This window comes from Mus caroli, unplaced genomic scaffold, assembly GCF_978045245.1.
Source record: "Mus caroli unplaced genomic scaffold, Mus_caroli_1 scaffold_5, whole genome shotgun sequence".
NCBI classification, from domain to species: domain Eukaryota; kingdom Metazoa; phylum Chordata; class Mammalia; order Rodentia; family Muridae; genus Mus; species Mus caroli.
In genome coordinates, this window is record NW_028227260.1 from 131835211 (window position 1) to 131858685 (window position 23475).

General features: G+C 40.1%; 1 protein-coding gene across 2 annotated transcripts in view; it reads right to left on the bottom strand.

Annotated features, from left to right (window-relative positions):
• Positions 1-23475, bottom strand: part of Gpc4 (glypican 4) — a 114501-nt gene that overhangs the window by 40744 nt on the left and 50282 nt on the right. For both annotated transcript variants that reach the window (XM_021153828.3, XM_029473193.2), the window contains exon 2: positions 109-267. In XM_021153828.3, the coding sequence (XP_021009487.1) occupies positions 109-267 (159 nt within the window). The remainder of the gene's footprint in view (positions 1-108; positions 268-23475) is intronic.

Consider the following 23475-nt stretch of genomic DNA (forward strand, 5'->3'; position numbering starts at 1 on the left):
CACCACATCTGGTAAGAAAACTGAAGTTCTCAGAGAACAGAAGATAACTGAGAACTGATCATACAAAAACATAACTGTCAGCTCTTCCATGTAACTTAGATCACATACCATCAAACTTCTTGTAACGGGATGCAAAAATGGCTTGCAAATGGTTGCACTGTTCGCTGACCACAGTTTTGAAATCATCTTTACTTTGCAGGCTGTACTTCTCTTCCATCTCTTGAGAACAGCATGTATAATCCTGGGGACAGATCTTCAAATGGTCACCTGGAAGGTAAAAAGACAATCTATGTCACCAATATCCATCAGGTTCAAGAGGGAAGAGCTTGATTTCCGATGCATATTCTATTTCATTTAAGCCACTTGAAGCTCAAGCGTTGCATAAGGTTACATGGCACAAGGGAAAGATCTCATGGGTTGATGGTTTTATTTTGTTTTATTTTTTTAACTAAAACTTTATTGTTAAAATAAGCTTACAAATAAATAAACTACACACAAAATTAACCAAACCTAACCTCTATACAACCTAATGAACTTATATATTTAAAATTGGCATTAAAATGGAAGTTGTGATGCATTGTATTAAAATGTTCACTTTCAGTATCAAATATATTTATTATACTTATAAACTAAATTAAAATAAAATAACTAATAAAGTCACCTCCCCCCAAAAATCCAGAAGAGCTTTGTAATCTGGAAGATGCCTTAACCACAGGAAAGTTGGTATGAGGCAAGAAGAATAGCATCATTTGGTAGCAACACAAACCTCTTTAATGAATTCCTCAGGATTCTTTGTGATACACCATGTATGGAAGTCATGCAAACAAGATATGTCTTTAAGGATGGGAGTTTATATTTCAAGACGAAGAGAGGAATTTATAATATTTGTGATAACAATCATAAATTAAGTAAATATTTAAGTCTCTGTTGTAGTGTAAGAAAGTAACGTATAAATTTATACACATGAGCTCTACTGAGGGAAAGCAATGAGTTTTAAAATTCAAATTTGAAATGAAAGTAGTTTATGTTTAAGGGGTTGTCAGCACAGAGGCAAACTATTCATACTGGAAAATCAGAATCTATGCTAATTCTTGAAGAAGTGATCACAGGCCATTCTCTATGTCCAAGATTTCTTTGTATTGCCACTTTCTAGGCAGGCTATTGGACTCTAACCACCTACTGTGTGTGTTGTCACATATTCCTCAGATTCTCAAAGTCCAATTGTTTCCAATAAATGTGGTCTTTATATAGTGATATAACCCAGAGTTAAGAAAAGTGTCAGATGACTCATTCCCTAGCAGCCTAGCCTATAAAGTATCAATGTTCTTAGAACTACACTCTGTCCATAATTTAGAGCTAAGGGTTTGGATAGGTTCTTCTATGCCTTCTCCTTTGTTTTCCTTAGCCACCAAATGAAAACTATGCTTTGAAGAAACCAAAGCTTCATCCCTCACAATGACCAAACAGGTACAGCGAAGCTCAAATTTAAGCTACATCAGGTACTATGACTTGAGTCATTTCAATATTTACAGATTTGTTAAAACTGTAGAAACCCTCACTATGACTTGTTCCAATGCTCTGCTATTGCTGTCCACTTCCATAAAACAAAGAAGGATCTGAAAAGAATCAAGATCTCAGGAATGTGGGTCTGAGCCTGAAGTGCCCCAACTACTGGAGGTGGTGAGGATAACAGGGGGAGAGTTCATCTCAAAATGAAATCTCAGGAATGTGTCCCCTGAAGACATGGGAACTTCACAATGGTGTGTTGAAGAAGCTAAGGGCCACGGAATGACAAATGTATCTTTCTCTTGCTTGACTTTGTGTACTTTGATGAAACAAGTCTTTTCCTAACACAGACACAAAAGGAGTGTTGGGGTTGGGCAGGGGATATGAATATAAAAGAGTATTGGCAGATCAGCTAATTAACATTAGACTATTAATGCATAGATACAAATAATTACATACTTAGGATGGATACACACACACATACATAGACTGAGATAGATACAGAAATGGAGAAAGAGAGAAATAGAGCTATTCCTGGTCATTATCTGCAATTAAAAGTTATAGAGACTGTTACTACTTAAAGGACAATCTTCAAATCTCCATCTAGAAACTATTGTTTCTTTAGTGATTTCTAAAAGCCTTGGATAATAGATAATTTTACTAAGAGTGGAAAAGCGATTTAAAGATTGTGAAGCAGAGTTTAGAGCTGAGGTTGTAGAATATCTCAGATCTCATTAGTAAAAGAAAAGCAATGGCTATGGTTGTGAAGATTCAGTTTAATGCAACCCCTTCCTTAAAACCAAAACAACCCCCCCATTAAAGGTTGCTGGTATCAGAACACATAATTAACAGAGATAGCCTGCTGTCCGCTGCTCTTAAGCTTGAAAGTTCCTCTAATAGTCTAAACACATAAAACAGTATAAAGACCCACAAGTATGTAGTACTATACTTTTATCATTCCAGTACTCAGAAGGCAGAGGCAGACAGATCTCTGCTCAAAGCCAGCCTGGTCTATTCTCAAGCCCTTCCAAATATTCCATTGGGCATGTATAAAATTTTCAAGGCAAAAATAAATTATCAAGAGTAACTAGTAAGCTAACTAGTAAGCTAACTAGTAAGAAAGGCTTGCACCTTGTGTAAAGAAGAACAACAAGGTAGAATCATGGACGTGTTCATTGCCAATGTCATCTTCCTCTGAGAGATCTCATTCTTAGAATACTAACTGTTTTCTGCACAACACTCTGTCTCCATTTATAAAAAGCACTCCTTGAAAATTTAAGTTAATATTTTGGCCAAAAGCTCTAAGAAATGTATAATCTAAAGCATACTTGTAAATTAAACCCTAAGACATACTGAGGCTACTGAGGATTAAGGGACGGAGCAGTTAATGCTGCTGAGAACAAGGTGGAAAAGGGCCACAGTATTGCGCATTTGAATTATAGATGCGTTCCAATAAGAATCTTGGAGAACTCACTAGAGCAACAAGGCTCTTTTAAAAAGAAGTTTTACCCTTATTTATTTACTGTCTTGGGCCGTGTGTGTGTGTGTGTGTGTGTGTGTGTGTGTGTGTGTGTGTTTGTGTGTCTTGGTATTATCTTTAGTCACTGAGCCATCTTTCAGATGCTTATGTGTCTTATAAAACTTAGTACTTTTAAACGTTTTTCAATGTATCTTAAGTGGTTTGTCTGCATATGGGCCTGTGTACCATGTGCCAGGTGCCTGCAGAAGGCCCCTCCAAAAGCATTAGATAGCCTAGAACTGAAGTTACAGAGATTTGTGAGCCTCTGTGTGGGTATTTGGAATTGAACCATGGCTCCTCTAGAACAGCATCATCCTTGGTGCCATAATGAGCTAGACAGCAGCTTGGACTGTGTGAGATCCATTTCAACATCCCTTTCCCAATGTAGCAACAAAATAGATATCTGCATTTCCTTTATGAATAACTCTCTTCATAACTCTGAAGCAATCAGTTTCTTTGAGAATGGCCAAATGCAAACTCATTGCCTGACACAAGTTTGTCCTTCTCATTATGCCCCCCACTCTATTCTTTCCCCTTATCAGGCATTGTTTGATCTCCTCAACTTGAGTATTTCATGGTCAGGGATGTGGCTCACTGGTAGAATGTTTACCTAGCATGTGTAAGGCTCTGGGATCAATCCCCATCACCAAAGAGATGAAAACATAAAACAAAACAAAACAAAACAAAACAAAACAAAAAAGAAAAAAACTCTAATTATACTTTAATCAGCAAAATGCCTTATCTGGAAGGCAGAGCACATATGAATGGTTTTTCTGCTCACATGTTGCTGTGTTCAGTGAGAAATACCTTTTCTTCCTCAAGACCTCCCTTTAAAACCTCATCATCTTATTATACATTTCTCATTTAAAAAAGATATTATAACTCCTTTAGGCTACAAGAGCACAGCCACAAATGAGCTGATTTGGGAGTCAGTGGGAGACAGCACTAGATGCAAGCAATGTATACTAGGGTCTCATGTAATTCTCATTACACCTTGCATAAAGAATCATCACTAGGGATGGAAAGATGGCTGAGTGGTTAAGAGCACTGACTGTTCTTGCAGAGGGCCAAGGTTCAGTTCCCAGCACCCACATGGTGGCTCACACCTACCTCTAACTCCAGTTCCAAGATATCTAACACCTTCTTCTGACCTCTGTGGGTACTGGTATGCATGTGGCACACATTCATATGTGCAGGAAATAAATCTAATATTATTTTTTTAAAAGAATCATTACTGGATACATATTCCCAAAACTCAGCGTTGTTCATTACCACCACCACCAAAAACAAAAAACAACAACAACAAAAAAGATGGACAGGCTTCTGGATTCAAGTCGTTTCCAGACAAATAGGAGCTAGGATCTCCAACTGTCATTTGTCCCACATGCTACCATTTCCCCAACTCGATCTCCTCCTTCCACAATCCCGCACACACATCCATATGTACATACATTGCTTTAATATGTTCTATCTGCTTTTCACCCTGCCTTCACTCTGCCTATTGTTCTTTTTACCACACCCCACTCATTTAGCTGCATGTATTACAGAAAGCTGATTTTTTTTTTCTTTGTAGTACTTGTTCAGAGTTCCTTGTTCTCATTTAAAAAGCAGGTGAGCTGAATACTTTCTTGATTTTCTAAGGAAGCAACTAAATGAAGTTGCTCTTCGTGCATGGCCCTTGATTCCTTTTTTTTTTTTTTCCCTATTGTGGCCCAGCCCTGTCCTAGGAGGCTTGAATTGAAATTCAATGAACCATGCTTTTAAGGCTGAACTCTACAGCATTAAAAACAAAAAATCACTCGAAAGAGCCAAACTTTTTTAATCATACCAGCTCTATGTAATTTCTCTTTGGTCTTAATATAAATGCCTTAGTTTTTAAAGCCAAAGACAATCATAAGAAATTACTATGAAATTTTGATGAGTGTTTATTGGTTCTTTTTTTAAGGCAGTTGAAATCAGTGTTTTAAAAAGAAGGCATTAAATATTAGCAATCTCTTCAGTCCTGTAACAGAGTAACAGCAACTTGAAGTGAACAGTCTGTAGAAGCAGGTTCTTCCTCTTGATTATCTGTTGTCTACTCCTCTTACCAAAGACTGACTCTGATGCACTAACGGGTGCGTAGAATGTTCAGTTATTCTCAGATGCTCCCAACTCAGCTTCCCATGGAACATGCTGTAAATAGCAGTTGAGTTCTTTACTTAGTTTTTTTGTACACTGGTATTTTGACTGCATGTATGTCAGATCCCCTGGAACAGAAGTTGCAGACAGCTGTGAGCTGTTATATGGGTGCTGGGAATTGAACCAGGGTCCTCTGAAAGAGCAGTCATTGCTCTTAACCAATGAGCCATCTCTCTAGCCCCAGAATTTGGGTTCTTAAATGGAGAAGAAACCCTTGGCTCATACCATGTGATTGGGAAAGCACACATTCTCTATTCATAGGCAAAGTGCCTGTTCAAACACACTTGGAAAAGGAGGTACAAACTGAATGCTAAGGGTAAGAAATGTATTGAGGAGAACAAATGGGATAGATTTTAAGTGTAAATGTTAAGAGGCAATGAGTTTGCACCAGTTTCTCAAAGAAACACTGTTTCCCATGAGATATAAAGTTCTTTAGAAATATGTGTGTGTGTGTGTGTGTGTGTGTGTGTGTGTGTTTTATTGCTGATCCAGGTGTTAAAGGGGGTCTTATACAGCCGAAGGTGGCCTCTAACTGTGTCACCAAGGATTATCTTGAACTTCTGATCCTAGTGTTTCTGTCAGCCAACAATCAGCCAACAATCTAGATATAGTCACATTTCTGACAACTTGTACTAGGTGACAAAGGAGTTATTTTGACACAAAGTAGAAATGTGGAGGAAAAACCATACCCAATAGTTGAGTAATGCGTATATATGACCATGAAGATAGCAATCAAGTACAATCATTTAAGAGGCACCAGAAGTGCCGGGCATGATGGTGCACACCTTTAATCCCAGCACTTGGGAGGCAGAGGCAAGTGAATTTCTGAGTTTGAGGACAGCCTGGTCTACAGAGTGAGTTCCAGGACAGCCAGGGCTACACAGAGAAACCCTGTCTCGAAAAACCAAAAAGAGGCACCAGAAGCAAAGTCAAGATACAGAATCGGTTATATGGATAAGACAATATGGCATACACACACTATGGCATTTCTCTTCAGCCACAAAGAACAAAATGTGATTTGCAGAGAAATGAACAAACATGAAGATCATCATGTTAAGGGAACTAAGCCAGAGCCAATTCCTTACATAATCTAGATGTTTTAAGGATATCTAGGTTTTGCAATGAGGACTATTAGGGACAAAGGGATTAATGAGAAGGGAGTTACTTAAACATAGTGGGGATAGATCCAAGCAAAGCACAAGGGCATCATGATGGAACTCAGATTTTTTTAATAGGGTTTTAAGCTTTTTGATTTTTTTTTTTTAAGGAATAAAGTGAAGTCTTGGACTGGATGCGTACCCAGTATAGAACACCCATGAGCTAAGAACCCCATCTATGGCAGGAAGAAAAAAAAAGAGGGAGGAAGACATAAAACAGAAACACCAAAACCTTGAGTTCTAAAGAAACATGATACAACATAATATAATGTCCAAGGTGAAACTGACACTGGGAAAAATCTAAGAAAAGTCACAAATTGTTGTGTCGCTATTCAAAGCAGCACCACTAGTAATAACCTAATTATTATCAACAGAGGAAGGGGTCAACAAAATACAGTCTATCTGTATAATAGAATATTATCCAATCATAAGGACAAGTAAAATTCAGACATATGTTACCACCTGACTGAGACTCACACACTGCCAAGTAAAAGGAGCCTGTCAGAGAGTCCATGCAAGATTCCATTTGTAAGAAATGTTTAACACCAGCAAATCTAGACATAGAGAATATATTAGCAGTTATTTAAGAAGGGTTCTGGGGGTGAGGAGAAAGGAGGATCTATGATTAAAGAGTGGGTAGTTTCCTTCTAGAGTGATTACAGTTGATCTTGGTGAAGGAGGTACAATAGCCAGCATATTAAGAGGCACTGGCCACTACAAATGTGTGAAGGAAATGTAGGTCTGAGTCAAGAGGAATGCATCAGTACTAACTCATGAGTTGGAACAAATGTACTACACTGAGGACAGGTATTAATAAGAAGACATGTGGGAATTGGATATCTAAAAATCACTCTATTATCTGCTAAAATGAAAAGTTAAATTTGAGAAGAGTAAACCTTGGCTTTAAAAGAATAAACCATCAATGATAAATACATATGGCAGGCAGAGGGCCGGGGCCACCATGATTATGACTTTCAACATGCTTTTTAAAAAGACCAGCCGGGCGTGGTGGCGCACGCCTTTAATCCCAGCACTCGGGAGGCAGAGGCAGGCGGATTTCTGAGTTCGAGGCCAGCCTGGTCTACAAAGTGAGTTCCAGGACAGCCAGGGCTATACAGAGAAACCCTGTCTCGAAAAAACCAAAAAAATAAAAAAATAAAAAAATAAAAAAATAAAAAGACCAATACTTGGTGTAATTCTAATATTAGAAAGCTACATTAAGCTATTATTTGCCGGGGCAATTTTCCTAATCTCTCAATTGCTACCTTACCCGTTTTCTAATTTTTATTTGTTGTGAACATAAAACAATTCTTTGCTGTTGGTCTAAATAAAGCATACCAAAATCGTTTCAGTTCACTTTCTAGATGGGCTATGTAGTTACCAAGCAAGCTAAAATACAGGTTGTTATATAAGTTTAGCCTTTCCAGACCACCTAAGAAACCCCAGAGGAACAAACAATGGTCGGCTTCATGAAAACAAAGAAAGCAAATCACAGAGGTTTTTAATAATCACAGGAGGTGGGGGACCATATACATTAATCCATCCTCCCTGCTTCCAAAATGGAGTGAAATTACTGCATATAACGTGCTATGCACATTGAAAGCCTGAAGTCATTTGACCTAAACTTCAATAATAAAGCACAGAAATTACAGTCATTATGCAGGTGTATGATTTGAGATCACCTACCAATCAGTAGGAGAAGCACAGCTAGTTAGCATTTTTCAAAAACCTTGCCAAAACACAGCTCTGGAAGGTTTAAGACTGCCGATTATTCTTAAGTCTACTAATCCTGCAAGGTAAGAGAAGGAGGCCAATGAGAAACACGCACATTTCTGCAATCAGCTTTATTATATTTCACTAAGAATCACTTTCGTGTGTGTGTGTGTGTGTGTGTGTGAGAGAGAGAGAGAGACAGAGAGAGAGAGAGAGAGAGAGAGAGAGAGAGAGATGTTACTTTAAAAGTCCACTCTTCATTTTGGTGAGTTCCTAACAGTTTTAAATGTTACTCCACATTGAGACCAAACAGGTTGCTTATTACTTGTTAAATGACAAGTTCATTATGAACTTAAAATACTATCTAAGGGTCTTAGATCCCCATTTGAACTGCAAAGTGACCTATGCCAAACCAGAGTGAATGGACTGCAATACATACTGATTGACCTCTGCTGTGCTCTAGGAGTGTATATGTGTTATGTTTACTGTTCACTGGAATTCTTTTGTGTCCACTTCACATCTCAACTCAGAAACTCTGGAACCACAGATATTTATTACTGCACCCAGCACTATCTGAATACCTGCATGTCAAATGGTTTGCCCAGTTGAGTCAACCTCGTCTATTTTGCACACTTATAACCACTACCTCTAGGACTCAGTGCTAGGGACAGCAATCAACACTCAAAACAACAATATGAAAGAGCAATACTAGAATTTCTCCAAACCTCTCCAATAACTCTCAAGACTCCAACAGATATGTTCTCAACAGTGTTACTAAAAGTTATCAAAGGAAACATGTTGGGGCTCTGAGGGGTAACTAGGGGCAGTAAAGAAAGACTTTCTGACACTGATTCCCCGAGGCAAGGATACATACTTTGTTGGTTCTGAGAATCTCATTCAAATCCTAGTTGATTTATAATATTTATCTGGACTCATTGAACAGAAAGTCTGATGACATCCAATTCCAAATTCATCTATGGATTTCAGAACCTTACAGTGATCTGCAAGAGCCCCATGTGATCGTGAAATCCTTGAGGAAGTATACATAAAGAGGCTCTAAGGATGGCGTCACAAATGCCTATGAAATTAAGCGTGTCACAACTTTCTCCGAGTCTGTTTCTCTTCTGAACTTTCTTGCCTTTATCCTCCATCCCAATCTTCAAGGTTTCCTTCTGTAGAGGATGAGTCAAAGACAACGAAGAAAACAGATACTCCCAAGGTTGCTCGAATCTGTTCTAGCCTCAACAACAAACACAAAGTGGCCTAAAGAGGAAACACCCCCTGGCTATGACTTTTTTCTTTGTTGCTCAATAGTGTATCTCAACTGTCATCTCCAAGCCACGAGTCACGGTTACAAAAACAACAGAGACACGGGCCTTATCAATCATACCAGATTAAGGCCTTGGTAGGTCCATTTCTGAAAGGTGACAGATAGAGGGCTAAGCTCAAAGTGTCAAGGAAGTTCCTCAAGTCAGAGAAGTCTGGCCATTAGCAACATAACCTTCCTCGGCACCCAGCAGAACTCTTGTACAATCACAGATGACCCCAGGGAAAGCAAAGGAAGAGATAGCCTCAGGCAAACATGGCAGATATCCCTTCCCTCCACACAGAAGGCTGACTACCACATAACCACTCTGAGAATGACAGAGTACACTGTCTGGGTTACTATATGTCGTCCAAAGCAATAGCTTTCAGGCTGTGCCACACCTTAAGTTACTCCATTTTATAAAGGCACGGCCTTGACCTCAGTTGCTACACTGTACTTGGCACATTGGCCAAAGGAGTATGGCTGTACATCTTGTTGAGGTAAGTTAAGAACCACCACTCATCAGTGTATCATGAAACATTAATTTACTAAAGCAGTAAATAAACCTAAGAATATTATCTAATCTTAGCAGAAACACTGGAGATGCAGGCTTATCAATCATACCAGATGGATGAAATACCAGTCCCCTGACCTTGGACTATACAAGCAACAATACCCCAAGAATGAGATGTAAGCTACCAAGACCTAAGCACACTGGCCCATTCATTACCTGATGATTTGTCATGAAACTCCCCTAGGAAAACTGGCACAGAAACATATCCATTTCTATCCTCAGAATGCACATAGCTCAAGTAGTTTCTCCCTCCATGACATATTGCCTACTTAGGAACCTGAAAGCCATGTGTGGTGATACACACCTATAAACAATACCAGTGCACAGAAAACAGATAGTCAAGAGTTTAGTCCAGTTTCATAGAGTTATGATAACAGAGTTAGAAGCTAGACTGCTCCAAGGGACCTTGTCTCAAACAATAACTAAAACTAAATCAGAACAAAGCAAATGGACATTTGAAAATGCCTGACCCTCAATTCTGCATCTGCTAGCTCTGTACACTCCAGAGACTTTACTTTGCATGTGTATCAACTCTCTGCCTCTGCCTCCTGCTACTTTCATCTTTTCTGTAACATATATGTTGATGTGTATTTATATATAATTGTGTGATGTGCAATGTGGCCTGATTAAAATTGTCTATATCCATGAGTAGCAAATAAAATTTGAAAATTAGAAAATTTAGCAGATTAAAAGCAATGAAATTGATATTATTGTTTATGTACTTATTATTCAATCAATATTGATATTATAGAAAGACACAAATCTGTCCATTCTCTGTTTGTAATATAGTTTGCTTACTATACCCTCTCTACCACTCCAGAAATGGTCATTGTTTTTTTTTTCTAAGACCTGTAATGTTTAAATAAAAGGATATCTTAAGACAAACATAAGGATGTCTTATCCAATTCATCTACAAAGAGGTAATAGTAGCTACCTACCATTTTTCTGTTTCCAAAGTCCCATGGAAACAAAAATACAGTTACATATGGTGCATGTCTTTAATCCCAGCACTTGAGAAGCAGAGACGTTGGCCCTCAGTTGAGTTTAAGGGGAATTTAGTCTACATAGTGAGTGGCAGGCCAGCTAGGGCTTTATAGTAAGATCCTATCTTGAGAAGATGAAAAGGAATATCTGTTAAATCAAGGTCTTAATGTGTTTACTTACAGAAAAACTGATTTCACATTGGCTAGAGATATAGTTTAGTGGTAGGTCACTTTCCTAGTATATGTACATACACAAGACCCTGGGTTCCACATCCTCCTCCATCCTCCTCCTCCTCCTCATCATCATCATCAATAGGTTTCTAAGAAAACAGAAATTATAGGGAACAAAAACAAATACTCATTTGCTATACACTCAAGTCCCTACAGATCTGCTTAATTTCTGGCAATCTTCAGATACACATATAACCAGGCTGGGGCTGGCTCCTCAGTCACTATACAACCATAGTGACAGTGCAAATATACAGAGAGTGTCTTTGTTCTCTTTACTATATGACTGTCAGATAACCAAAAAAGGAAGGACGATGTGTTTCCATTCCTATTTGGGCAGAGATGAAGGGAGAGGGGCTGACAGTAGAATTGCTGCAGAATGGTGGTGTCTGCCATAGGATCTAATGGAGATAAGGGTACTTGAGAAATCAAGCCAAAAGACAATCCTGAGACCCACTGCTCACAAACTCAGACTATCAGTCAATTTTCTAGGGTTCAGAACAACAGGGTGAGTGCATGCTGGTAGTATTCTTCTAAGCTACCAACTTGGCTGCCATAAATTTTGGGGGTCATGTGCCAACTATTAATCCATAAAGCAATTATTGTCCTCACCATTTGAACCCAAAGACATTCCAATTACCTACCACTTCTAGAATATGGCTGGCCCTTTGTCAATTTAGGATGAGCTATGATCGTGAAAGTGGGTGGTTCAGGACTGCAGTCACTAAGAGACAGAAGTAAGTGAGAAAGAAATGGCTGGGATGTGCCAGGAGAGAGAGAAAGAAAAGGGAAGTACACAGCCTCGTACTACCAGTAACGGGAAAGTCACCTCCAACTGATGCAAATGGTGACCATGATAACTCCCACCAAGCACAGGGATCTGTTTTTCTCCCTGGTTTCCATTACACAGAGCCTGCAGATGGCACGCAGCATTACTACTGCAATTATTGAACATAATTATCATGAAGAGTCTTTGATGTGATAAGAAAAATTATTAAAATGACCCTTCCTAGAGAAGAAGGGCAATAAATACAACCTCATTCGGAAAATTCAAGGACCGCCTTTTGTAGCAGACCCTTCTGTCAGAAAAGCATAAGTCATTTAATACGCTTGTTTTTTTTTTTTCTTCCTCTCCTTGAATATCTTTTATCCTATGTGGAAATGAATAATGGTATGTCATTCAAGATATATTTTAAGAATATACTTAAAAGTACTTCAAAGAAAATAAGAAATGAAGTGACCTCCTCTGTGTAGTTCCTCTGATCCCATGGTAACCAAGAAGGAACAATTTTTAGAATCTGCCTTCAAGGATGAGAATAAATAACAACTGAACTAAACCCTGGCCTCATCCTAAAGCTAATACTTGCCAATGCCATGATTATCTGCTAGAACATGACAACACTGCAGTATAGTGTTAAAAGAAATACTAACTAGAAGTATAAATGCCCCATGTCACATTTTGAATCAATCTGACCTTGTGTTTTAATACTAAGCCAAAATAGTAGAATCCTAAATTGTATTCAGTATTACAGAAGCAGCTGCATTTACCATATCCAATTTGCTTAGTTTCGATGTAGGATAGTAAAACCATTTTAAAGGCTGAGACAAAACTATATATGTCCAGCATTATGAGCCTTGAGTTATATAAACTGAATGCACAAAACCGAGTAGGTTCAACTAGGTTATATGGAAAACGTGTTTATGCTTTTGGTTCTACTTTTTAATATATGACAATAAACATAGCCCAATATAAATACCAGTTAGTTGCTATGGTCGAGAGATGGTATGAGGTCCCATAGGGCTCGTATGTTGAAGACTTGCTCACAATTGTGGCACAGTTGGGGGGTGAACCTATAAAAAGCCTAGTAGGAAGTCACTTGAGAAGACTCTCTGTAGAGAATGTGGAAGCCCAGCATCTCTGGCTTCCTATGAGAAGCAAGTTCTTCATCCTATACAAGCTCCTCCCTCTGTGACACCATCTACAAGAAGTCTTTGGAAGAGCAAAGCTGACACCAGCACCATACCTTTGAATCTCTACAACTATGAGCTAATGAAGCATCCGTCCTTTATAAAGCTAGCCTGCCTCAAGAGTATATAGCAATGAGATGGACTTTACCAATTACTCTACTGGGTTAATAGTATATCAATATAAACAGATAAACTTAGAAATAAACCAATATAACCCTGAGGCTAGAAAAACAGGGGCAGGTAGATGCCTGGGGCTTTCTGGCCATTCAGTTTTGCTGAATTGTTGAGTTCCAGATTCAACAACAGCCTCTTGTTTCAAAGAAAATTGTAAGACAAAAATAATAGAGTATACCTGACATTGACCTCTGATACACACACACACACACACACACACACACTTATAAACACAAACAGACACACACACAAAGAAATGAACTACAGTTCAGTCTCACTTTCTATGCATATGCAAACTAGAAAAGGTCCATGGTAGCACAGACTCTGAGTTTCTAGTTAGCTTAATGACTGCCAGGAAGAGAAAAGGATGGGTTTCTAGAGTGTTCCATCATTTCATTAGTCTGGTATGAATTTCTGGAATTCTGTAAATTTTGGCTACAAATAAAATAAATTATTATTTCAGAGTCTATGATGGCTAATCTCGACTGTCGGCTCGACTGAATTGACAATCACCATGGAAACATACCTGAGGGTTTCCATAAAAGTTAAGAGAGGCTGGGTGTGGTGGCACACGCCTTTAATCCCAGCACTCGGGAGGCAGAGGCAGGAGGATTTCTGAGTTTGAGGCCAGCCTGGTCTACAAAGTGAGCTCCAGGACAGCCAGGGCTACACATAGAAACCCTGTCTCAAGGGGAAAAAAAAAAGTTAAGAGAGAAGAAGAAGAGAATATGGGCAGCACCATCCCAGGGCCTGAGGTTCCAGGCTGAATACAAAGGACACAACAACTAAGCAGGAACCTTTCCCTTCCCCCTCCCCTTCCCCCTCCCCCAACCCCCTCCCTCTCCTTCTCCCTCTCTGCTTCCTGACTGTGGATGCAATGTGACCAGCTGCCTCGAGCTCCTGCTGCCATGCATTCCCCTCCAGGAGGGGTACTGTCAAACTGTTGGCCAAAATAAACTCTTTCTTAAAGAGGCTTGTCTAGCATTCTTGCTACAACAGTGAAAAAAGTAACTGATTAGCCTATGCCTGAAAGAAATATTTCAGGCTGAGCAAGCACACTAGCAGTGGTGGTGCACACCTTTAATCCCAGCACTCAGGAGACAGAGACAGGCAGATCTCTGAGTGTGAAGCTGGTCTGGTCTACAGAGCAAGTTCCAGGACAGCCAGGGCTACACAGAGAAACCCTGGGCAAGACAAAGCAGGAGAAAAACATGCTTGGCACATGTGAGGCCTTTAGTTCTATCCCTAGAAGTAAAACGAAACTTTCTTTTTTCTTTTTTTTTTTTTTTTTTTTTGTTTTGCTTAGCAGTTAAAATTCTAATAGCATGCATGTGCTATTTCTTTTTATACTTGTCTATTTACTTAATGCCTGTGTGTATGTAAATGGATGTAAGCATGCTTTGGGTCTGACATCTCTGGAGGCCAGAGGGCAACTTGAGGGTGTTGGTTCTCTCCTTCCGTTGTGTAGAGTCTGGAGACTGAACTCAGAACGTCAGGCAGGGAAATGCCCTTACCTCCTCGAAGCCATCTCACCAGCCTGAATTAACATGTCAGTAGCCCAGGGATAGCTGCCCAAGAAGTATACTACATAGAGTGCACTTGTTAGAACCAAATTAAAAGCCTGGCTAAATTTCTGCGAGTGTATTCATTAAGCCAGAGAGACACCATGTGTTATGAGAAACATAGAGGCTTGATTCTGTTGCTTAGCAGGTATGACCTGGGGAAAAGACCAGAGCCTACTTTGGAAAACTGTTGGAAGCATTAAAGGTTTATAGTCTCCAAGTCAATAGCATCCACAGGATGTGCAGCTCAGGGATAGAAGAACTGTCGAACAGGCAGAAGACCCCAGGTTCCATCTTATGAACAGCAACGTCAGAAGATACTAGAGGTTTCTCCTTTTAGCTTCTGGGTTCTGGTTATTTAACTGATGAAAATGTGTTTGTGTCTTAGTATCTATCAGTAGCTTTAAAAGTGCTCATTTTTAAAGATTTGTTTAGGTATAGTCTTTTAAAAACTTATTTATTTATATGAATGCCCTCTCTGCAGATACACCTGAACCCTACCTAGTAGAGGGCATCAGATCCTGAGCTACCTAGTGGTTGCTGGGAACTAAATTAAGGACCTCTGGAAGAGCAACCAGTGCTGTTAAACACAGAGTCATCTCTCCAGCTCCCTGTTTTTGCTACGCATGTGTGTGTGTGTGTGTGTGTGTGTGTGTGTGTGTGTGTGTGAGAGAGAGAGAGAGAGAGAGAGAGAGAGAGAGAGATGCTCAGATGCTGAAATGTGCTTAAGCATTCTCCAGAGGCCAGAGATGTCATGGAGTGTGAGTTATAGACGGCTGTGAACCATCTGATGTGGGTGCTGGGAAGCAAACCTGGGTCCTTCGAAAAAACAATCCACACTATTTGCCATTGAGCTATCTCTCTAACCCTCAAAGCACTCATTTTTAATGACAGGCTAACCAATAATTTCACTTTATTCAAAAACAAAACTGTCCCTTTATGAAATATAGGCTCTAGAATTTTTGGTTTTAAAAATGACTGTTAGCAGGGCATGGTGGCACACGCCTTTAATCCCAGCACTTGGGAGGCAGAGGCAGGTGGATTTCTGAGTTCGAGGACAGCCTGGTCTACAGAGTGAGTTCCAGGACAGCCAGGGCTACACAGAGAAACCCTGTCTCGAAAAACCAAAAAAAAAAAAAAAAAAAAAAAAAAATGACTGTTATAAATTTGGAAATTAAATAAGAAAAAAAAGTATTAAAAGTTGACTTGTATCAGCAAGTTCATAGTCTGATCTCATATATTATGGGATAAATTTTGTGTCAATATCCAAGTATTTCTATATACTTTTCCTTTGTATCTTAGCATATTCTTACTCACAAATAAAAATGAAAGAGATTGAAAAAGGACACTCCTGTTATTTTATTTAAATATGAACATGACCTTTTAAATTCTGCAGGCAAAAAACTGTACCTACTGCACCCGACTAATGACCACTCTTCCTAATAGCAGTCATTTGGTTGAAAGAACATTCTGTTCTGTGCGGTAAAAGCAAAACAGGTGATGCAAAAATTCACACTGTCTACTCACGATAAGTCTATGTCAAATGAAAACTAAAAATATAAATAAATAAAACACCCTGAGATGAAGGGACTTTGTTCCTTATCACATCAAAGGAAGAGAGAACAAAGATGGAAATGACAGCTCTCCACACAATTGGTTAGCATTTAAGCACCTTTTTTATCCCCCCCTTTTTTTTGATGTTGCTGACGAGAGTTTATGGACCTCAGAACATCTGTCAGCTTACTGCCTGATCATTTCCTTATACTCTCTTTTCGTCTTAAATATCTCTGTCAAAGAGATATGCTTCTACTTAGCTTTAGCCTGGTCCTATAGATTTCCCTTTCCTTACCCTTTCCCATTTGTGCCTAAGATTCATATGTGTATACAAAGGCAGGTGACCTCAGTGGTACTCTGGCCTTGATCCCAATAGTATATAGGATTTAGGGCACCAAGAAACTGGATAAACAGGTGTGTGATGGTAATTACAGCATTATTAAATTCAACAATATAACAGGGGATAAGCAAAAGCTCCAGGGGACTCTATGCCTTCTTCTGGATTCCCATGTGCATGTAACCTACCCTACTGGCATTTACACATAACTAAAATATAATAAAAATAAATCTTATATATATATATACACATATATATATATGTATGTATACATATATATATATATATGCATATGGGGATGTATACACAAGGCCTTGGGTTTAAGGATTGCTAAGTACATAGGAGTTAAGGGTATAAAGTGGAGAAAGAACAGAACCTTCAATATTTGCAAAGCAGAAGACAGGCCAGTGAGATGGCTCAGTGGGTAAAGGTAATTGCTGCCAAGCCTGACAACTTTAGTTAGATCTGAGACCCACATGGTAGAAAAAGAATCTATGCCAGCACACTGCCCTTTGATCTATACACACACACACACACAGAGAGAGAGAGAGAGAGAGAGAGAGAGAGAGAAGTTAATAAATGTTAAAGTTACTTTTTAGAAAAAGACAGAAGCAGTTATGTTTTTGTTTTAATAAAAAACAAAAACCTACTTCAGATTAGGGATAGAAAAAAAAAACACAGAAGGCCTAGCAAATTAAATACAAAATCAAAACTTGACAGGAGCAATTTCTACAGAGATTCCAAAGCCCACAGCTGTCTGGGTCTGGGTCTCTCAGTCTCTCTCTCTCTCTCTCTCTCTCTCTCTCTCTCTCTCTCTCTCTCTCTCTCTCTCTGTCTCTCTCTGTGTGTGTGTGTGTGTGTGTGTGTCTGTCTGTCTGTCTCTGTCTCGTCTCTGACTCTGTCTCTGTCTCTGTCTTATCAAAAGGAGGAAGGCATTTAGAGGAACCATTTCATCACAGTCATGGGGCTGGAAAGGAGATGGTCAAGTGACTGAATGACTTCTTTGTCTGCTAAGGAGACTCACATTCTCTAACGAGAACACTGAACTGAGCAGGTCAGAGGTACTAGATCAAATAGTGGTATCCATGATGCTCTGCATCTAGTCACCCAAGCAGGAGGAGATAAATCACTGGGACCAGATGGTATCCACCAGCCAGTTTGGAGGTAACTCAAGGGTGAAATTGTTTTGGCCAACATGTGTAGGCTGACTTTACAAACAGCTACTGTGCCCAAGAGACTGGTGCTTGTCAATGTGATTCCTATTCCTAAGAAGGGCTCCAGAAGGGATCCTGGGAAGTAGAAACCAGTAGCACTCATTTCCATATCAAGCAGGCTGGGGAACTTTACAAGAAAGCTGAAATCACTACACACTTGCACAATAAAAGCTTTAAGAGGAAGAGAAAATCCAGAATGTTAGCAAAGGGGAAAACGTCCTGTTCACTTATTAACCTTGAGGCAATGGAACAGGTGGAGCAAGGAGAGTATACATATTAGGGACAGTTTATGAAGAATGCTAAAAACATTAACAAAAGGCACTAACACAGCTTAGTGTATATAACTGAACTTTCCTTAAAGGCTTAAAAGAGAAAGGAAATTCAGAGGTTCAAGAAAAAGACTGGGTCACCGATGATTTCCTCCAAACAAGCAAGCAAGCAAGCAAGCAAACAAACAAACAAACAAACAGAAAAGCTATAAAAGGTACACAGAAAGAAACTAAGGTTCAGTATGGGAAAATAAGAACATGACCTCTTTTGATTAAGTAAGCTAACTTTGCATCGCCCCCTGTTATGTTCGAGATACTTAGCAAACAACACAGAAACTATAGCAATGTCTCACTTAGCATCGATTCATATTTGGGGATGAACCACCACACAAAGCAAGCCTTCGTTTCACCCCCTCCAACACCCCTCCCCAAAGAAAAGGGGGCAAAAGAAACATTCAGCCTGTGAAATTTACTGTAGAAATCTGAAGCCACCCTCTGGGACACAGCCCTTTCTTTTGCACACAAATACTTCAGTTGCATATTTAACCAACTCTGCCATCTGACTTCTAGACATTCAGTTCTGCCCTGGGTTTAAAAGGGACAAAGAGTGGACCAAAATCAATGACAGCAGAAGTGACAGCTGAAAAGGAAGGCAGAAGCGACAGCAGCAGAACAGTCTGGGGCCACTTAGCTTAGGGGCACATAGTTCCTCATACTTCAAAGAGCCCTAAGGGCATTACTGCGTTATAACAGCATTTAGTAGCTGACTCTCATAATGAGGACTTCAAGTCTTCTTTAACAGATTGTTTCTATCTTTTTAACAAGGTGGGAGAACAAATACATTAGAAACCATTTTCCTGGAAAATGTTTAAAATATTTTCAAAGACAATTTGATGCCTAAAGAGTAATCTTTGGGAACAACAAAAATAACTTACACGAAGCCCCCGCCCCCGAGAAAGAAAAAAGAACTGAGACTTGATTGTATTTAACTGGTACTGGAGATGAACTTAGGCCCTGACACAGGCACTGAGTCACATATCACCAGGAAAGGTGCACAGGGGTTTTTAATCCTTATCCTCCCCAAGTACTGGAATCACAGGAATACATCTGCATCCTGAGACACAACTCTTCCCAGTGTTATTGTTTCTTTTATGTACGTGCATGTGCAGGCATGCCACAGTGTACATGTACATGTGGAGTCAGAGAGTAACTTGCTGGCGTTTGTTTCTAATGCATGGGGTTCCCAGGACTGAACTCAGGCAGCAAGTGTCCCTACTTATTGAACCCATCTTGTCAGTCACCTAAGACATTGTTTTATTTATTTATTGATTGATTGATTGATTGAAATTAGGTTTATTTACTGCATGTGAGCATATTCATTCATGTGTGAGCACAAATGTCCTTGGAGGTCGAAGGACAACTTGTAGGGTTTGGGTCTCTCTTTCTACCACATGGGTCCTATGAATCAAATTCAAGTCGTCGGGCTTTGTGGCAAGGTCTTGAACCACTGAGCAATTCTCCCCCCAAGACATAACTTTAAAGACGTAAGCCAACACATGATACAAGGTGCAACTTGAAAGACTTGCACCAAAGTTCTAGAGAAAGCTATTTGGGAGGATTCTGTAAGGAAAACCGGTTTGCTTGCTGTACATTTGGAATCTAAGAACTGTTCCAAGGGAGGCCATTAGTGGTCCTTCCACCTGAGTGTGATGTCCTTGCCAGAGACACAACATCTGAGGACTGACTGGCAGAGCAAGGCCAATAAAGGACAAAAAAAAAAAAATCCCCGAAAATTTAGAAGAGGACTTAAGTGAACATGGTAACAAGGTTTATTTCTAGGGTGGGTTCAAATTATTTCTTCAAACACACAATTTCCCAAGTGGGTAGAGAAAAATCTGCTGAACACACTTCACATCTGTTAAATGCATTCCTCTTGAGGCAACTTGGGCATGGTGAATGGAGCAGAACCTACACACACAGGAACAGACCGAGAGGACGGGCCAGTCTTGAAAGGATTGGGCCAGTCTCAAACTGCATACCCACAGCAGCGGGACAGCACACCCCGTACTCGCTGTGAAATGGACTGGCTGCTCCAGGGAATGAAATGGGGCCTGGGTGACACGAACGACTAAAGAGCAGTTTCTTGGGGGTGGAGGGGGGAGAGCTGCTTACATTATGTTTCTGTGCATGAGAAAGTCCCCAAGGTCAAAGAGAAAAAGTGATGTTAAAACTGGCTTTGCAAAAAGGGACTCTAAATTCCACATGATGGAAGTAAAGACCTTCAAGAATGGACTGACAGGGAAAGGGGCAGGAAAGAAAACAGTGAGTCACTCTTTTACGTTCTAAATGCCAATATGCTAAATGCCACATGCTCTATCTGGAACTGACACAAAACCCAGATGATACAAATGTTCTATATGAGAAGGAATGAGTTATGACTAGTTTTATAGTTTTAGGTGGCCTTGACGTAAGATGGAACATGGGCATAGCTCATCACTCTCCCTAATCTTAGAAGGCATTTCATAAATGGATGTGTGTCTGTGTGTGTGTGTCTGTGTGTGTGTGTGTGTGGTCATATATGGCACTTAGTGCTGATATTTGAAGAGCGCTTCTTAGAACAATGTCTTCTTAACATTTCCTACTTCTTAGCAGGATCACACACTAAAAGCTCCAGAGTGATGCCTCGCTACAGGAGGGATGAAAAGCTTACAATCCTGCCAGCATTTCTGGAAGGAACAAGCATCCTCTGTGAGGGCACACAGGATTTATTTCATGAGAAGCCACACAATGCGGACTTTTCAGCGAAAGCTTGTAAACTCCTTGTTTCCTCTCCAAGGGAAGAACGAGCACTGCTGTGGTCCTCAAGGCTCCCTGCCTCCTCTCCAGCTCCCACCACTCCATAGCTGCCCCCACCACAGAAAATAGGTGAGTGAGAGAGAGCAGAGGCAGCCTAGCAGCAGAGGAGGCAGCAAATGGTGGCAATGGCTGTGGCAGCAAAGAACTGGGAATGTCTGCCTGTGTTAACTGCACTACAGTGAGCAGTGTTTTACTTTTGTTTTGAAAGATGAGTTTCCATACTCGCTCACCCTCCCCTAAACATCTCACCTTTGTCGAATGAAAAAGGATGATTTCTCTCACTTCTCAGCTCTCAATGTTTCATCTCCCTCTATACTCCAGGGATGGAAGTAGGAAAACTAGCTGCTTGTGAATGACTGCTCTCTGGGTTTCAAGCCACTGAGACACAGACAGAGCTTAAGACCTTAAGATGAATTTCCTTAAGAAACGGTAAAGGCTAGTGGAAGTAAACGCACTTTGCTCTCTTGTTCTCCAACCTGTGAAGAGCAAAAGAGAGGGTAAGATCCCCTGGAATTACAGTTACAGGCCTGATATGTGGGTGATAGGAATCTAACCTGAGTCCTCTGGAAGAGCAGCCAGTGCTCTTAACCACTGAAGCATTCCATCTTCCCAGACCATGTAACATTTTTAAAGTCCACATTAGTTAATAGTAAACATTAGAATAATGCCAATCAAGAAGTATGATTTGAGTGGAATGTATGGGTATGTTGCTTGCTTGCCACATCAGGCGTTTTTTCAAATTTAAATGTAACTCCCAGTTTACCCGTGGTCAGGGTACAATTCTGTGACTTTTCGATTACTCACGGGGCTTTCTATCAGCAGGCTCAAACCATCCCTATCATCCTCAACAGAAGGCCAAGGTGGCCACTTTCTCCCCCCGACCCACCCATACATACTAGCCTTAAACAGATACTGGCAACTTTCTGCTGCTCTGAATTTGCCTTTTCTAGATAGCTCATTGGCCTGAGGCTAAGAACATGTACCCCACGCCCAAAGCCTTTCCTTTATCTCAAACATGTTTATGTTATATATTTTGTTTTTATTCTAGTGTGGGATAAAATATTTTAGAATACTGAAACCATGCAAGTCTCCAACGTCATGAGAGGCTCCCACTACCCTGCTAGGGTTCTGATTTTGAGTATCTACCCAGGGGTGGGGTGCTGGGCTGTATGAGCCATCCATCTCCATCTAAAAGAAACTCCAATCCACAGACACTGTGGGCTAATGACAGAAACTTAACTGTTATTGGTCTCCACAAGCTGACATTCCTACTACTCAAGAGACCAGAAACAACAAGCCATTTAAATTGGGAGAGAGGATCAAAACACAAAGCACTCTAAAACAACAGTTTTAATCCCTCAAGTAAGAAAACATACTTAAATTTAGTCACTACTTCCTGTTTTCAACCTGGAATTTTGCATTCTGAGCTTTAACTAACACACACACACACACACACACACACACACACACACAGGCAATTGTAAAAGCAGAATGAAATAGTAAGAGGCAGACCCTCCGCCTTGAAAACACTCATGTGAATTACATCTTTCAAAAAACGGTAGAGGGAACACATAATCAACTCTCAGGATCAGAACACAACGAATTATCCCCAAGATATCTAGACGTGAATGCAGCTGAAAAGCTAAGAATACCCAGTGTTCTGAACACAGCTAAAAAGTGGGCTTCCTAGTCACTAGGCAATTCAAGACAGTCTCGGGCTATAACAAGACACTCTCGTAATACAGTTGAGTGCAAACATGATCAAGCTATTTTAGGAGCCTGGCATGGGTGGGTCGAATGTCCTTCTCAAATGATGGTGGGAGGCAGTAATTGGCCTTTGTGAAGAAAGTCATAGAGCTTGTTGATTTCTTTTCACTCTGAAAACTCTTTTTATTCATTATTCCAGCTGCTGGGCAAAGCCTTTCCCCTGATAATATTTGCTGAATTTTAGCCCCATAGTCAAGGAATTATTTTTTTCTACTTCCCAAATTTCTCTTTGATTTAGTATTTTCTTTTCTTTCAGCAGTAACTTTGGTGGTTATCCTGTGATTTCCACCTAATTGTTAAAACTTCATCTCTTTACCGCAACTTCAACCTCTCACCATCATCATACTTGTTTTCCTGCCTTTCCCCAGCTGTCCCTCTCTCCGTCCCTAGACAATCAACAAGCACTTAGTGTTTATCTAAATAAAGTGGTGCACAGTGTCAAACATCAAAGATAAAAATGACCACACTCTGCTCTTGAGCCTAGTGTGGTTTTTTGTGCCATGCCATCCCTTGCTAGCCCCACTCCTATCCTTGTCTTAGCAATACCTTACCAAGCTTTGGAGTTGAGAGAACCTTCCCAAGGGGTGGCTAGGATTGAGACCTGACTATC